The 16603-nt window shown below is 56.2% G+C and overlaps 3 protein-coding genes across 3 annotated transcripts; all 3 read left to right on the top strand.

The window, feature by feature from the left end:
• Nucleotides 1-164: 164 nt before the first annotated feature.
• On the top strand, nt 165-848 carry LINJ_31_2500 (hypothetical protein, unknown function; the record flags this gene model as incomplete). The annotated part of the gene is made up of 1 exon (XM_001467530.1): nt 165-848. The coding sequence occupies one exon, from the start codon at nt 165-167 to the stop codon at nt 846-848; it is 684 nt and encodes a 227-aa protein (XP_001467567.1).
• A 3873-nt stretch (nt 849-4721) lies between these two features.
• On the top strand, nt 4722-5333 carry LINJ_31_2490 (hypothetical protein, unknown function; the record flags this gene model as incomplete). The annotated part of the gene is made up of 1 exon (XM_001467529.1): nt 4722-5333. One exon carries the CDS (start codon nt 4722-4724, stop codon nt 5331-5333), a length of 612 nt encoding a protein of 203 aa, XP_001467566.1.
• Nucleotides 5334-12758: 7425 nt separating this feature from the next.
• Nucleotides 12759-16439, top strand: LINJ_31_2480 (hypothetical protein, unknown function; the record flags this gene model as incomplete). The annotated part of the gene is made up of 1 exon (XM_001467528.1): nt 12759-16439. The coding sequence occupies one exon, from the start codon at nt 12759-12761 to the stop codon at nt 16437-16439; it is 3681 nt and encodes a 1226-aa protein (XP_001467565.1).
• Nucleotides 16440-16603: the final 164 nt, after the last annotated feature.

The raw sequence follows: 16603 nt of genomic DNA, 5'->3' as shown, positions 1-16603 counted from the left end.
TCTCCGTGAGCAAAACGTTGTGTGTTTCTTCTCCCTCCAACCGACGACCTCCACTTAATGCCCCACCACCACGCCGTTGCTCTCATCTCGCAACCGTGTCAGTTTCTTCCCATGGCTCCACCACTGCAGAAGCTTCTGTCACCGTGGGGCAACAGTGTTCTCCGATGCCCACTCTTCTGCCAAGGACCGGGAAGGAGGCGGCCAGGCCGACCGGCTTCCGGGGTGTGTCGCCGTCTTCACCGCAACCTCCCACACTGCAGCAATTTGTCATTGAGAAGCAAGGCAGCTTTGATCGCACCCTCTGGCACACCCGTGTCCTCACCATCGACACTGCGCACGGCCGACTGTACCTCAGCAAGGCCCACAAGGCCGAGAACCTGGACCACCGCTGCATGAACCGCATCGACTCGGTGGAGCTATGGCCGACATTCAGCTCGGATAACATACCCGAGCATTTCGGCAGTGAGCTGGCCAGGCGGACGGTCTGTCTGAGGGGGCTGGTGGGTATCAAAACCCAGTCGTTTTTCATGAGGTGGTTCAGAAGCAGCGACGCGCGAACGAAAGAGGTAGCGGTGGTAGCTGCAAACGTGGCCCAGACCGGTGCCTCTGCTTCCCGAACCCAGCCACACGACATAGATTCGGATGGTCATCGAGAGACCATCGAGGCATCCGTGCTGTGTCCCGTCGGCAGCTATATGCGTTTCGAGGTAGAGGTTTGGTTGATCCGCTGCATGACTCTGCATGATCTACATGAAATGGCTGATGCCTTTCGCGCCGCGATTCCGGAGGCGTCGTCTGTGTTGAAAGGCTATCAAGCGCTGAAGCAGAGTACGGCAGGCTCGGACTGATGTGCGCGTTCTTTTTTTCTCTGCTGCTGCGGGGGAGGGGGCACCTTTCCCATGTCGCCCATGCCATAGTGCGGTATTATAGGTGCCTGAGCATATGCACGTTACTACGTGGCTCGGCGGAGATTCCCTTTTTTGTCTTTCCTTGCCCATTTTGCCCACTGTTATCAGCCGATAGAACAGCTACAAGAGCGGCTACTGGTATGCCGCGACACCCAGGCCTATTGCATCACCAACGAGAGCGTGCGCACCCTCTCATTCACCGTACACGTGACCGCTGCTTAGTTCTTGAATCGCACACGGCGTCACTGCCGCATTCTACAGCTTTCCAATTCCAGTAAGGCGAGAAGAAAAAGTCACCCGACATTTCTTTCGCTCTGTTTTCTCTACACACCTGTAGTTGCTCGGTACGGCGACGCTACCGCGAGTTGAGCCCACGCGACTGTGCCACCCGCTACGCCCCAGCCTTGTCCAGGGGGGGGGAGCAGAGGGGTGTACACGTTTGCTCTCCCGTTAGGGAGAGGGGGGGGAGCGACGGCGGCGAAAAGGCCACGCATGACGAACTTTATGCATTCTTATGCCTCCACGCTTCGACCGATGTCGTTCCGCCCTCTGCGAATCTCTCGCCATTTCCCCACCACCTCCTCATTTTCATTGTGCCTCCCGCGTACGTTTTGGGGGTTCCCCGTCCGTCCATGGAAACATCGATTTGTTCGCGTTCGTCTGCGCTCAACACGGTCGAAGCAACACATAGAAACGTATAGCGGTATCTGTAGGCCGTAGATATCTATATATAGTGTCCCCCTTTCTATTCTCTCTTTCCCTTACAGCGAGCTGCCACCGTCACAGTGCGTATCGGAGGCGTCCCCTACTTCTTCGTATCTCGTCCTCTTTCACGAGGCGCTGTCCAAGACTCGCACACGCAGGCATCCGCCAGCACTCACATTTGTGGTGTCGCGACAGACTCGCTCTCTTCCTGCCCCCCTCACCCTCTCCCAACAGACGCTCTCTGTGTGTCTCTCGTCCTCTTTAGCATTTTTTGTTGCTTTCCAGCCTCGAAAGCGTGGCGGCCCTTCTTGCGTCACCACCACGGCGCTTTCCATTTGTTTTGCGCGACTGCCCCCCCCCCGACCTAACCCTTCGCCCCCTAAGCCCTGCTCGATCTTCTCTCTTTGGCGCTCTGCCTCTCGACCCCTTCTTGTATTTTTTTTTTCGCGTTGTGTTGTTTACCTTTTCCCCCTATCGTGGCTGTCTTGTGTGTGCGCGTAGTCCCTTCGTTCGGGAAACTGGGTGCGTTACGCTGTGTTGCCTCCGCTAAATCGTGCTCTTCGTGAGGGTGCACCCACTCCCCCCAGCCTACTCCCCTGCTGTGCACGTCATCGGCCAGGAAAAGTCAAACATTGCTGTTCTCGCCTCAACCCCTCTCGCGTGTCTCAGTCGTTGTTCTTGTAGTGTATGGGTCTTTGGCTTGCCCTACAGCGCCCCCTCCCTTTTTTTCTGCTTCCTTGTGCACGGTTTTCTGACGCTCTTTTCGCGTGCGTACAGGGAGTCGGCTCGTGCCGGTGCTCGTTTCTCAGCGTGCATCTGCGGTGCCTGACGCCGTCTCAGGTCTTCCTCTCTCTGTATCTCTCCGATTTGCATGATTGTGCCCTTGCAACGGCAACGGTTTCGGCCTCGCGCTTCTTTTCGTGTCTTCTCGATCTCAATTGTCTGCGCGACTGCTTAGACGTATCGTCGGTGTCGTGTGTTCCTCACGAGGGTGTCGAATTCATTGATTGATTACGCTCTGTGTTGTTTGCTTCTCTCGAATCTTTTTTGTGTGTGTTTTATCGGCTTCTGTTGTTGTAAACTTCTGCAGATTTTGCAGTGGGTGTGAGTGCTTCATCTGTTTTTTTTTTCAGTGCGCGCGGGGCGGGGTGTATGCGTTTGCGTTTGTGCAGGCTCTCATTGTCAGTACTCTCTCACGCGAACATCTCCTGCAGCTAACACTGATCATTCACACGTTTGTTGCGTGTAGCCCATCTTGGGTAACTGGAGACTAGTTTTCTTCTCCCTGTGCGGTATAGGCTTGCTGGTGTTTCTTTCTTCGGCATTTTCTCCCGAATAGCAGTTCTCTGCTGCGGTTCTCTCTGAATACGTCGATAATCCACTTTATTCGCATATTGGCTCTCGCGGTGTGCACACGGGGGCGCCTTCCGCTGTCTCTCACGCGCGATACGCAGGAAGTGCAGCAACGGTAGAGCTCGATTTGTGGGAACAAAGAAAACAACAACAAAAGGGAAAACTACCAACAACTGCCTGGCAACGAAACATTGCCTCGCAGACGCCTCACCACAGAGTCACTAAGTGGGTCTTCTGCATCCACTCAACACCTTGGCGCCTTTTGAACCGCGCATCGCTTCACTTCCTTCTTTTGAAGCTACATGATTCAGCCCCCCCCCCGTCGCTTTCTCAAATTTTGTTTCCTTCGCAAATTCGTTTTCTAGCGTATTGTTTCCTTCTTTTTTTTTCGCGTGTGCGTGTGCACGGACGTGTGTGTGTGTGCCGGTGTCTTCTCTTTCGCCATTTTTTGTTGATAGGCTGTTGGTGTTGTTGTTCGTGGCGGCTTCGGAGCGCTCTGTGCATGGACTCCGTCTGCCTCCTTCCCTTTGTGCGTGTGTGTGAGTGTGTGTCTTTTACCCCTCCTTTTTCCCTGCTGATCCTCACCCTCGCGTGTCTTTAGAGGCCCCGTCTGCGTTCCAGGCTTGCGTAGGCACCTCCTCCGACCGAAAGGCGAACGCCCATCAGGTCTCAGCCCTCCATCGCTCCGCCACTCCTCCTGCTCTCCCCCTTGGGCGCTTCGTTCGAGTGCGGTTCTGGTCGGCGTCCTCGCGCCTGAGTTTGCGTCTACAGGAGCGTTGTCAATCTCGATTTCCAACGCTTCATCCGAATCGGCCTGTACTTTGGCCCCGTCTAGACTGTGCCGCTGCACTCCGCCTGTCCGTCTTAATCGCGTGCTTTCTCTACACCGGCAGCTGCTCACGCGTCTTTTTCGTGGGCGCGGGTACACTTCGCTTTCTGTACGTCTGGATAGGTGTGCGCTCTGCTCCCTTTCTGATTTCTGTCGTGCCCCGGCTCCTGCACGCTCTACCTCTGACCCTCTTTCTCTCTCGTTCGCTGGGCTGGCAGGTCCCTTGTCTAGGTGCGCTTCTTTTTGCGTTGTGTATCTGTAGTCTGGCTCATATCAATAAGATTCGTCTAACTGGGTGTGTGCGTGTGTATATATCCCCGTGTGCGTCCGTCTCCCACCCACTCGTCCGCCTTTGCCCTATTCCTCTGCTGTTTCTGCGTTGTGGTGTTGTCGTGTCGGTTCGTGTGTGCTCATTTGTTTTTGCTTAGCGCTTCGTCGCTCCTTTGTTTTAGTGTGGCTGTCTCGGTGCACTGGCTGTGGTGCCGGGCCTCGACTACGGACCCGTTTCTCGCTGGTGCTGTTGTGGCGGTGGAGGGGGTATCAGCTCATCGGCATTCGTATGCGGTTTTACTGCTCACCGTACTCATCCGCACTCTCCAATTTTTGACATTCGTGACTTGTGTGTCCCACTCAACTCTACTCCCTCTGCGTCGAGTCACGCTCTCGCCCGGGCGCTGTCGTTCCCACGACGCCCACTCCTGCATTGACTTCTTGTCAGCTGTCTCATAATCACCACCAATCGTTTTCGAGCGCACTGCTCACGCTCGGCTGCGACCCCGCCCCCTCCGTTACCGCGTCGAACAACAGCAAAAAAAAAAAGAGAATACGCCTGGGACGGTTCAGCTGTGTTTCTCAGCATCAACAGTCGCGTCTTGCGTTCTCCCTTTAGCACGATTGTCTCTCGTTTTTCCCCTTTCGTCGCCGCGATGAGTGACCGTGACGTACCGGCCTCGATGACGAGGACCTGCGCGCCGGATGAGGTTCACTTCCTCTTCTGCTCCACCGACGCACGGGATGCGGCTCCTGCTAGCACCGGTGATGTCGCGAAGCTGCCCGCGCCAAAGAAGCCCATTTCGGCCCCGCTCGCGTCTTTTCACTCTCTGGTGGACACGCACCGTGGTCGTCGTGCTAGCCGCCACGCGTCACCGCCGCGCCAGCTGGGACGCCCGCTTCCGCCGACGCAGCCGAGCTTCAGCGATGTGGCAAAGCGTGTGGGCTCTTTCAACGACATGTGCGAGGCGAACTCGCTGTTGAGCTCCCACATGCGCTTAGGCGAGATGTCCACTCTGGGCATCTCGGCAAGCACCTCCACCATGCCCGCTGGCTGCAGTGTCAGCACCACCTCACTCCACTGGCTTCGCATCGCAGAGGATCGAGTCATGCCACATCCGAGCAGCACCAAGCCAGCGCCGGCGGCTCTGCAGCGAAATGCGGAGTATGTGCTCGAGCGGTGGGTGGAGCAGAAGGTGCATCGCACCGCCGCCATGGATGACGCCATGCTGAAGGTGGCTGCCGCTTTTGATGAGCTATACGCCTAAGACGCACCGAAACGAATAAGGCTGATACGGAAAGCCCAATGTCTGTGTTTTTTTTTTTACTTTGCGCATGTGTGCGTGTGTGTGTGTGTATCCTCCTGGCGATGTCATTTTTTGTTAATGTGCCGCATCTTTTTGTTGTGTTCTCCTTTTCGTCGCGCTCTGCGCTTGCTGGGCCTGCCTTTCCATATGTCGCCTCAGTATGTTTGCGCAGTGCTTTCATGGACCTTGTCTACGCGTGCTCCCTCTCCTGCATCTTTGTTTTTGGACCTTGCTTCGCTCTCTTGTCGTTGTTGCAGTGCCAAGACTGTCTTCGTTCTACCCTTTGCCAACGCTCTGGCGCCAAACTTCATGCTGCAGAGGGAGGTGGTCGCCAACGGCCCGCTTCCGCTCTCGCCGCGCTCCTCACTTGTTTCCATTTTCGCCATCGGAGAGACCATACATAGCTATATACGCCAATGACGCAAAGCCCCCTTTCGCACAACTTCCCCGGCAAGCGAGATTTCTCCCCGCCTTCCTTCGTCGCTGCCTGGAACTTCGTCTTCTTTGTTTTTGCTTGTTCCGCTCCCCTTTTTGGTGCTCTCGTTTCCCGCTATTCCTTTTTTGGTGCTTCAGCCACTGAAACACACACACACACACACGCAAGTGAGACCCTCTGCCGCCCCTCCCCCTCCCCTGCCCCTCTTTTCCCTCCTCATCGCTTCCGTGGTACTCCGCATTCCGCCAAGGCAACCGGAGGCCATTATGCCGCGTCTCTCGCCTTCTATTTCTTTCTGCAGCTCACGTCGGTACGCTTTGCCTGTAAGCATGTCGTTTGCGATGCACACACACACACACACATGCACGTGTATATATCTCTATATATATGCAAATGTATACATATATCTCTATATATCTGTATACATATCGATATATCTATATCTTCATCATCGTTGATGTCATACGATTTCGTGGGTTAATCGGTCAGTGACGCACCCCTACCCTGTGCCTTCTTTTATTTGTGCATCGCCTTTGCGTGTCTTCCGGCTTCGGGCGCCACACGTCTCGGCCTGCACCCCGCGTGCTCTGCGCACTACTTTGACTGTGCAGTGTGTGTGTGTGTGTGTGTGTGCTTTGGTTCTCTTGTGATGAGCGACGGATTGTCTTTTTTGGGGGGTTTCGGCTCTCTGGCGCACAACGCCATGAATGCTTGCCGAGTGATGCCTCTGTAGTAGTATTCTTTCGTCTTGCCTGACACGTCTGCCGGCGTGCGTGCTTCGATAGAGTTGTGCGTGAGCGATGCGTTTGCCTTGCGACAGGCGTGTGGACACGATGAGCGAAAGAGACCCGCGCGCCGCTGTTTGGGAGGAGAGGGAGGCGGCGAAAGGCCAAAGTATCCCTTTTTTATCTCTGGCGTGGCGCATTCTGTTGTCATGGAGTAGGTGCCTCTTTGCATGCCTCACCTGCGCATGCCTTCATGAGCCATCCAGCACTCTCACTCCGTTACCCACTTCCTTTTCCTACCTCTCATCAGCACTCCGTCGTTCATTCTGTGAATTGTAGTTGTCTGATTCTTCTAGCGCCGCCGTTCACTTTCTCTGGCTTCTGTATGTAGTACTAGCTTCTCTCTCTTGTAGGCTTGATATGTTTATTCCTCTCCCTCAGCATGGTGTGCGTGTTGCGTTGTGCCCTCACCGCTCACAGCGCAGACTCTCGCACCTGATGCTTCGATCGACCGTTTCTTCTTTTGTTTTTGCTTTTGTTTGATTGTTCCGTTATGAGCTCGTGACCCCGCCTCCAACAATTTTTCGTTTTCTTGTCTGTTTTGTATAGCTCGATGTCGTCCCTTGTATCGCTTCGCTTGTTTCGGCTTCCGCCTCCTCTCTGTCTCGCGCTAGCTTTCTTTCTTGGATACCGTTGCTGTCAGTCGACGGCAATGCAGCGACTCACTTCGATACACATAAACGAGTCGCTGTCGCCTGCCCCTCCATCCCTCCTCCCTCCCCGCTTTCCGCCTCTGCTATCGCATTTCTATACCCAGCGATGTCTTTTTGGTTCAGCTCGTATCCGCTTCCCCCTCCCCTACTCCGTGAGTGGCCGTGTCGCCCGCCTTTCGTTTTTTTCTTTTGTTCAACTCGCTCTGCGTTTCATTTCAGGCATCTAGTAGAAAGATGAACAGTCACACTGTCCTGAGTCGCGTGGGCATGTGCGCGTTGAGGCCCTCTTGCTCTCCCCCTCCCCCCTCTGCGAAGTGTCTGCCCTGCGAAGTACGTTCTTGCGCTCTGTTTTGCCGCAGAGCATTCGTTTTGTGTATTCACTCGCTCGTACGTGTTGCCTAGGATAGAAGCTCTCTCCATATCGCACCCTTCGTCGTGGTCTGCCCGCAAGTGATTGCTGTCTTTCATTGCCCCCCCCCCACCCCGCGTCGTTTCACCTTTCCTCTTCCTCTATTTTTTTTTGTTTTCCTCCTCTTCGTTGCGTGCGCGGTTGTCTGTGTATGTTTTCTGGACTGTTGAGCCAGTTCGTTCCGTCACTGCTCCTCGTTTCCATCCTGCCCCACACCTCCCACTGCTCTTGCGCGCACCGCCTTCTACGTTGCGTTCTCGTTTTCTTTTTTTTCTCTGTTCAGCTGCGTCGTGCGTGTATACACACGAAGCGAGCAGAGTGGAGGGAATGTGAAAAGGGGCATCATGGATGCCGATCTGAGCCTCTCCCTGCTCTTTGCCGACACCGTGAATGCTTCGTTGCAACCAGCGGTGCCTGAATTACTATCACTGTATGACGCCGGTGTACACATCAAGCTGGAAAACATCAGTGTCGTTTCGCTTGCCGTGAGTATGACTGACCGTGCCATGCTGCGTGCATCCGAGTGGCTGGAGAGATGCGCAAGGGCCGAGCGGGTAGCGATCACTTTTATTTTTGGTTTCCCCTCGCTGTACGTTTTTTTGTGTTTGTTTGTTTCCTCCCGTCTCCATCCGTGGTCTGGAATTCTGCGCTCTGGCGGCAGCCGTTTTCCGTGGCACTTCTTCGTCACCTTTGGTTGTTCGTTCGCTTGCTTTCCTCTGTTATGTGTTTCTTTTTCGGCTTTCTTCTCTTGTTCGCTGTGTTTTCCTATCTTAGACAGACGTGGGAACATAGTTGGGCACGAGAGGAGGGGGGGCAGCTGCGTGGTTGCGTTACCAACGCGCTCCGTCAGCAGGCGCCTCCGTTATGTTTCGGAGGATGTGCCGCTTATTTCCTTGATTTTTCACAGCCGTTTCTGCTTTGGGAGACGCAAAAACGGCTTACGCATCACCTGCTCAACATCAGTTTTTCCCCTATCGCCCTCCGTGTCTCCTTTAGGCGTTGTCTGGGGGAGAGGGGGCTCACAATGACGGCATAGCGACGGCGACTTCACACATGTGTTCCGCACTGCAGGGGAGCAGCAGTATGCCTCGCTTATGTTGGTGTCGACGGTTTTTTTCTGTTTTTTTTTGCTTTCCTGTTCTTTCCGTCTATAGCTCGCTCTGTGTGTGTGTGTGTGTTGGGGGGGCACTTGGGCGTATGTGCACGTGGGACACTTCTCGGCAATCATTCACAAAAAAAAAATAAACGAAATAAATCTCCGCTGGTGCGGTGCGGGCAAGCGGACGGATCCTCAACGTGACGCGTCAACAGAGCTGAATGCTGCAAACTCATCCGCGTGACCAAAGTTTGAAAAAATAAAACGAAAAGGCTGGTCTTTGCCGTTGATGGGGGCCTCAGTGGGCACTCCCAACCGAAAGAGGCCGTGGGGTGAATAAGTTGTGCCTCACAGAGATGGAAAGAAAAGGAAGCATAATCGAATCGCGTCGTCTGGCCTCACGAACAAGAGAATCAGGAAGAAGTGACGGCGATACCAACACGTCTGAAGCAGCTGTGCGGCTCCTATCATCTACGCGATGCAGCCAGAACAGTTGGTAACGGTGTAGGGTCTCTGAAGACAGCCGCCCTTTAGGCGCACATCCAGACTTGCTCTCCATCACGGGCACATGATCACGCAAGTAACCCTCCTCTCCAAAGAAAATAAACTCGTAAAGCCCGACTCCAAAGGAAACAGAAAAGAAAACAAAGAGCAAGCAGAACCCGTTGGAAAAGGTGCGATGTTTGGCCGCCGACGTTCTTGCAGCTCCTTTCTTCATGACGCATCGAAGCGAGATAGCGGTGTCGGTGCGTGTGTTTGTGTCTTCCATTCTTCCGGTTGTACGTTGTTCGCCTTCGAAAAGGAAAAGAAAATGAACTTCATGTGCACCCTTTGTTGCTTCTGTTTGCACTGGTGCCGCCGCGCGTGGACTTTGTTTGGCGACGACGTTTTCGTACCCTTACCCACTGCCCTCAACGGCGGGCAGTGCACAGCGGGAAAGGCTGCAAGACACACAGCTGCAACGAGGCGCGAATCGCTCGCGTTGGATGCCTTCGCATGCGATGCCTGTGAAAGGAGTCAGCACACAAGCCGTCATAAGTCGGGAAGCAACGTAGTACGTGGACAGGAACCCACACAGTCACCTGGCCATTGTTGGAAGACCTGTACGAGCGCAAAACGCTTGCCTTACTTTTTGATTTTGTTCGTTTTTTTTTTCGCGTGTGTGTGTTCTGTTTTCATTGTTTCGTCTCCTCCTCCTCCCCTCTTCCCGAACCGTTTCTCACCCCCCACAAACACACACACACCACACCACCCGCCCGCTTTCTCTCTCTCCGATTGTTGCTCGCATGGATACTTCCATTCAAGCAAGGAATGCGCGAAGACCCATGCATTGAGAGCAAAGAAAGAGAGCGTACACGCGGACAGCGCACACAGGGAGGAGAGGCTCTGTACTCTCTCTTACTATTTTCTATCGCTGGCCGCGCCCCTCCCCTCCTCCTACTCCTCCACCTCCGGTGGTGCTGCCTTTAACGGTACTACATATCTGTAGGTATATGTATCTATATAGTTGCTGTGTGCCTCCTCTCTCCAATGAGCATGTTCCCCCTCAACACCTTCCCACCCCCTATCTCTTGTCTTCTCGTTTTTTTGTTCGCTTCGCGACTGGTCTCTCGATGTCTTGAGGTCTCCTATTTTTTTATTTTTCCATTGGCGCGTTCACCCTCCCCCCCCCCGAGTGTCTCTCTGGTTGTTTTGATAGCCTTGCTTCTCTGTTTACGCACGTGGGTGGTCCGCGCCTTCCCGCTCCCTCCATCGCGCGCTCTCTCTTCCTCTCTCTCTCTCCCTTCCTGTGTCTCTGCCTCCGCCTGTCTTTCTCTCTGAACTTCTCCATCGCTCACGCCACCATACCGGTCCCACCGTCACGCCACCCGCCCTCTTCTGTTACCGGTTTGTTTGCTTCCGTCGTTTGGAGGCTGCCGCGGTCCTTGTGCCGGTGCATCGACGCACTGCGCAAACACCGGAGAGTGCTTCTCTTCGTTCGAATGACAGACTTCTACGTAGAGGTACGCACGCGTTCGGAGGAGCAGGACAGAAGGAAGGTGCAGCAGGCCGCTGCTGGTGTAGTGCTGAACGTGCGCGTGCATGTCTCTCTCCCTCTCACTCACTTGGCGTGCGCCTTTAGCGGTCTGTGCTGTCGTCGGCGCCTATTAGAACTTCGTGCGCGTGTCGAAGGGCGCCAGGCTCGGCGGCACAACAGGTGCGTGCATGTTTGAGTGTTCAGGAGCGGCTGCGTGCCGAGCCGCGGACAAAGGCGGAATACACGTTTTGTGAGCAGAATTCGACTTTGGTATCCCCGCGTTCGTGGAAGGGGCGGATGGTGAGAGAACGGATGCGCGGTGAGCAGGGATGGTGCTGCTGCCGCACGCCGCCGCACGGTTGCCCCTCACTGCTTGAGCGTACATGTGCATGCGCGCGCTGACGTTGAATCGCCTCTTTATGGCTGCTCACCGCTTTATTTGCTTCTTTCTTTACCCCATTGCTGAGAGGCACGTGTGCGCGTATATGCAGCGGGAAGCAGCTTTCTTCCCTCGCCCTCCCTCCGCGTATGTGCCCTGTCATGTTGTTCCATCTGCGTTCCTGCTGGCTGTGCGTTGAGTTCTCTCTGTGTGTATGGAGCGGCAACCTGGCGTTGGCGGAAAGGAAAAGGAATCGACGAAAGGGGAGCCGTAAACTCCCCGCTTCTGTACATATATATATATACATATATACATACGCATATATATAGAGAGAGAGAACGCGAGAAAAGAAAACATTCATCCACGTCGCCGCGTGTATGTACAGCATCGTCGGCATCACGGGGAGTAATGCCGCGTCCTATCTGCATCCTCAGTGCGACTTCGCGTGCAATTTTTTGCGCTTCGCGCCACACCGGCGACGGTGTCTCTCCGTGTGGATGTGACGTTAGTATGCATCGGCGCATCTGCTGTTGCTGCGTTCGCAACTCTCCGCTTTCCCCCGCGCCGACGATCGCTTTTTGTTGTTGCGGAGGCAGAAATGAATCTGCGCTCACCGGCGTTGGTGATGCGCAGGAAACTGGTAGCAGGAACGCACCACTCTCTGAACGAGGCAACGATGTCTTTCTCGAGTAGCCACTCTTCCGTCGCATCCTTTCCATTTTTTTTCCGCCTTGCATCCAAATCCGTCGCGAATGCCTCATATTGTTTCCGATCTCTCTTCGCATTGTCTCCAACGCGTGTGCGTGTCGCACAGCGTACGCAGAGGCCTGTGAGCACTCCTGTCTCTACTGGCAGACAGCTCTTCTTTTTGTGGTGTCACTTTTCACAGATAACGAAACCGAACAGCTACCTTTTGGACGTTCTGCGCTGAAAAATTCGGTCGAGTCTATTTTTCCCTGTGTGTGCCGGGGTGCCTCGTTTTCTGTTCTGTATGGCGCTGAGCCGCCATCGTTGTCTGTGCTTTCCGTGCATGAGTGGCACACAAGCATCCCCTCAGGTGCGCTCAACGCCACCCTCTCGCATTCACACGCACTTCTCTCTTCTTCCTCTTTTTTTTGTTTTTTTTTCATCATCGATTTTGGCGGGTTTTCGGTGGCCGTACCATCGCGTTCGCTTGAGTATCGCTCTACTTCTCGCCGTTGTGCTGGCGTGTTGAAGGCGCCGACGAGGACCACATCTACGTCTTTTGATGGCCTCTCCTGCTGCTGCACATTCTCCGACACACATCACGCTGTTTTCACTTCGTTTTTCTTTGCTGCTATCTCGTCGTCCTTGTGTGGTGGCGTTTGTGCCTGGATCTTGCTTCTTTCCTTCGGACGCTCTCACACTAAGTCATTGACGCCGGCACTTTCCTGAGTGATCCTCCCACACCTCGCCCTGACCCTGCCCTGTTCCCCCTCCCCCCTCTTGCCTGACTCGTCTCGACTTTCCCGTTGCGGCAGGGTCAGCAGATCAACGGAGGCACAGCGTGCGAGTGCTGTCTAAGCTACAGAAAACCAGCCGACGTTCTCCCTCTGTGTTTCGCCGCATCTACTTCTCGTTTTCTAGTGAATGCAAGCGACCTCCGCGGCGGATGCTGGGCCGCCGCGCGCATCACGCAGGTACCACGTCCTATTTTGGCCACATGTTGTGAGTACGCCGACCTCTGACCTCAGTGGCACCGGCGATGGCAACCGAGACGAGCCCGTTGAGCTCAGCGCTCGACTCAAACTCAAACTTGGCCAGGTGTATCTGCACCTCACGCACCGACCCCGTGAAGCGAATTTGCCGGAGCATCCTGCATCTGCGCCGGCTACTCAGGATGGTGGCGCCAGAGCGAAACACTCATCCTTCGCGCCATCACAACGTTCTTCGAAGCAGAGCCGGTGGCTCCTATTGTCGCTCCCGCCCAGTAGGAGCTCACTGCATCGGCACCACAGCCCCGTGACATCAGTCGACAAGAAGCACGAGCATGCGGGAGCGCCATCGACGTCGTCGGCCAGTTGTGCTCACCCGCACCTAAAGCAGCACTACACCATTGCATTGACAGAGATCTCGCCCCTTGCCGCACAGTTGCCACTATCGGCGGAGCTGCGCTCGAGCCTGCATCTCAATCGTGTAGACCGGGACGCGGCTACCTACTCGTCCCACTCCACCCCGCGTGCGCCGTTCATGAGTCTCGCCAGCTGGGATTTGTCAGGGGCACCGTCTGCGCTGTCGTCGAACTTCTGCTGTCCTCCCGGCTGCGACCTTTCTGTAACGTCCGCTCGCCCACGGGACAGCAACTTATCTGCACGTCGAGCGTCCAGCAGACGTGCAAAAAGTACAACAGCCACCTACGGACAGTACCTAGATGTGGCGGAGCCGCTGCGCTCAAGCACGCGCACCCTGCCTTCACCGCTGCTCACGGCGTCGAGCAAAGGCACGGGCTGTTGGCAATCGAGTTCCTGCCCTGGCGAAGGCGATGCGACGAGGGGGCACCACTCTCCGTGCACGTGCACATCGCACGCCCCGCGCGGAAAGGGAAGTCGGCTGCTCACGCCGCTCGTCGACAAGGCACCTGCATCTCAGACGCTTCCTATCACGCACCTCAGCAGCTCCAGCTTTGGCAGCTTGACCCCTCCGCAAACGCACGCCGCGAGCTTACGCCTTTTCACCGCAAGCGTTATCCTCGAGTACGAGGAGCTGCTTGGTGTCACGTTCTTCGGTGTCCCGGAGACGGCCGGCGTCGCTAACTGCTCCTCCAGCGACGACGAGGGACATGGGCTGCTAGACAAGGCGAGTAGGAGATTTGGCCACCGTCAGCTGCATGGCACGTTGCTGAGCTCTATCGTGCCACCGAAGCAGAATGCGCGGCGGCCGCAGAGCGCGAGGGCCCCCTCGCCCCACTCCGAGGTGATCAGCGACGATGACCGGGGCGCAGTGACGCCGCTGCACCCGCCACACGGACACCTGCCAACCCCCTGGAAATGCAACCATGCAACCCGGTCACCTGTCTTCGCGCCCACTGCTCATGTGTGCCCGCGAAAGGTGCCGGAGCTGCCCTTCAAGCTCAACCAGGCCCAGACGTGTTGCCTGCGCTTCCTAACCGAGACCGACATGCGTGAGTTCCTGAGCTGCTACATCGAAATGCAGACGTACGTAAAGCAGATGCAAGAGAAGAGCGCAGCCGCAAAGAGATGGGCGGAGGCAGGCGGACGCGACAGTGGTGGTAGGCAGCTGGCCACCTCTCGACTGACCGAATGTGACAAAGAGAATTCGGTCAGTAGCGAGTATGAGGTGTATCTGAGAGACAGCACCACGAATTCTCCCGGCTCCCCGTCCACCACGACCTACAATGAGCACTCCCGCCATTCAAAGGCCTTGGGTCCAAGGGGCAGTTCGCTCTCCACCAATATCGTCTTGGATGATCTGCTGAGGGATAGCCAGCCAGCGGCATCGGAGGGGATCGATGGTGGGCAACACGATAACAGCAAGCGCTACACGGAGTTTAGCGCTCTATCGACTCCAGTTCAGACTACCGTTCGTAGCCATGGTTGGCAAGACTACCTGCGGCGGAAAGTGGACCCTCGCTACGGCATCAGCTATGCCACCGTACCGCTGTTTCTGTGGCACTCGTTTCTTCGGCTCGCGCCGTCGGTGCTCTACACGTGCCAGCGCGGCTTCCTCATTGTGGAGCGTCTTCCAACACCGAGCTCGCCTGACCGCAGCGAGTATGGCAGCCGCAACTCCCGCTGTGCGGAGCTGAAAGCATCAAAAGAGGCTTCAAAGCAGCGCCTAAATGACCTTGTGTGCCGGCCGCTCAGCCCAATCGGCGCTGCGCTGGAGGTAGCGCCATCCACGATGCAGCCGCGACAGCGTCAGGCTTCGCCGAGTCCCGAAGGTGTCTCCGAGCGGTGCCCAACACCACTGGTCCCGGTGGCCGCTCTGAAGTCGCTGCCGTCCGCGTCTACGACCAGGTCGAGCTGCGATGACGTGAAGCTCGTTCTCCCCTCTGTCGCCAGTGCCCCGTGCGAGCGCACGGATGAACACATCACCACCTTCAAGGACGTCTTTCTATGTCTGTCAGAGTCCCACCTGCTGTTCATGAACTCATTTGGACACGCCTGGTTCCACTTCAGCTTCGACGAGATCGTCCTGATCACCCACTCCGCCGCGATGGACTCGTTCCCGACGCACCCCTTCCTTCGATTCCGGCTCAAGCCCAGTGAGTGCTTCGATACACCCACATTTGTTCTCATGTTTATCTTGCTTCCAGATGTACCTCACCACGTGCAACTCGCAAGTGCTAGCGCCTCGCTGCGCCCACCAGAAGCCGAGCCAGTGGCGCAGCGTGGCTCTGCGCGATCGACGTCGTCTCCGTCAGTGAGCGCACAGAGAGCAACAGCCTGGGCTAGTGGCCAGGCCCCGGGCGAATCCGTCGCCGTGGCCGGCCACTGCGTGAGCCTCGTGGAGGCCGAAGAGAAGGAGCGGCTTCTGTGCCGCCACAAAGCGCTGCTCGACATTTTCGAAACGGTCTGCCCACGGCCGGTGGAGCGGTGCACCTTCACGGAGCTGATGTGCGGCGAGAACAGCAAGGCACACCGCGCACGCTTGAGGCAACTACTCTTACGCGCTTCGACCGGGGTGCCCGGATTTCCTCTGGCCGACAATTCCTCCGATGTGTACGCGGGCGCTTCCTCGTGGATGGCGCAGCAGCACAGCACAACTCCGATTCTCTGTGTGAAGCTGACTGCAGGAGACATTAGCGTTGCGGATTCTGACGCGCGGCGATCGGAGGGGGCGCATCCCCCAGCCAATCAGCCGCCACTTGCCTCATCGAGGTCGTCCAGTGCCCGACAGGCACGGGATTCGCGGCGGCGGTTGTCGCCGCCACACAGGGCACCGGACGGATCTCGAACAAGCGCCTTTGCCGGCCCGACGCTTCGCTGGGGTCGCGACGATCCCGGCATAGTGTTAAAGGATGCGGGGCACGACATGGACTTTTCGTTTGAGCGGGCCACCCGCACCATGCCGCTGTTGGCATGCAAGGAGACGGTGTCGCAAGGCTACAGCGCGTCTTCACAGGCTTTCCAGCCGCACGGTCTCTACCCGACTCGCTGCGGTTCAGGATCAGCTAAAGCGAAAAAGAAGAACGAGGATGGGGGTGCCAAGGGCAGCAGCCTTGGGGGCGCAGAGGACATGTACATTCCAATGGCACCCAAGAAGCGGCGCAGTAGCATTGTGCGCTGTGTTTCCATGAAGGAGCTGTAGCGGCGGAGTGTTTGCGCGTCGTCTGGCAGCACACAGGCACGCACGTCTGTTTCGATCGCAGATGATGAAGTACGCGCCACGCTCTCTCTCTCCAGCAAGAGCTCGAAGCGCGCCCCGTTGGCGAATGCCGCTGTGGTCCGCGAGTTTGTGTCACACCCCTTTTG

This window comes from Leishmania infantum, chromosome 31, assembly GCF_000002875.2.
Source record: "Leishmania infantum JPCM5 genome chromosome 31".
Taxonomy (NCBI): Eukaryota; Euglenozoa; class Kinetoplastea; order Trypanosomatida; family Trypanosomatidae; genus Leishmania; species Leishmania infantum.
Note: the sequence above shows the minus strand (reverse complement) of the source record. Positions and strands in the feature narration are given on the sequence as shown.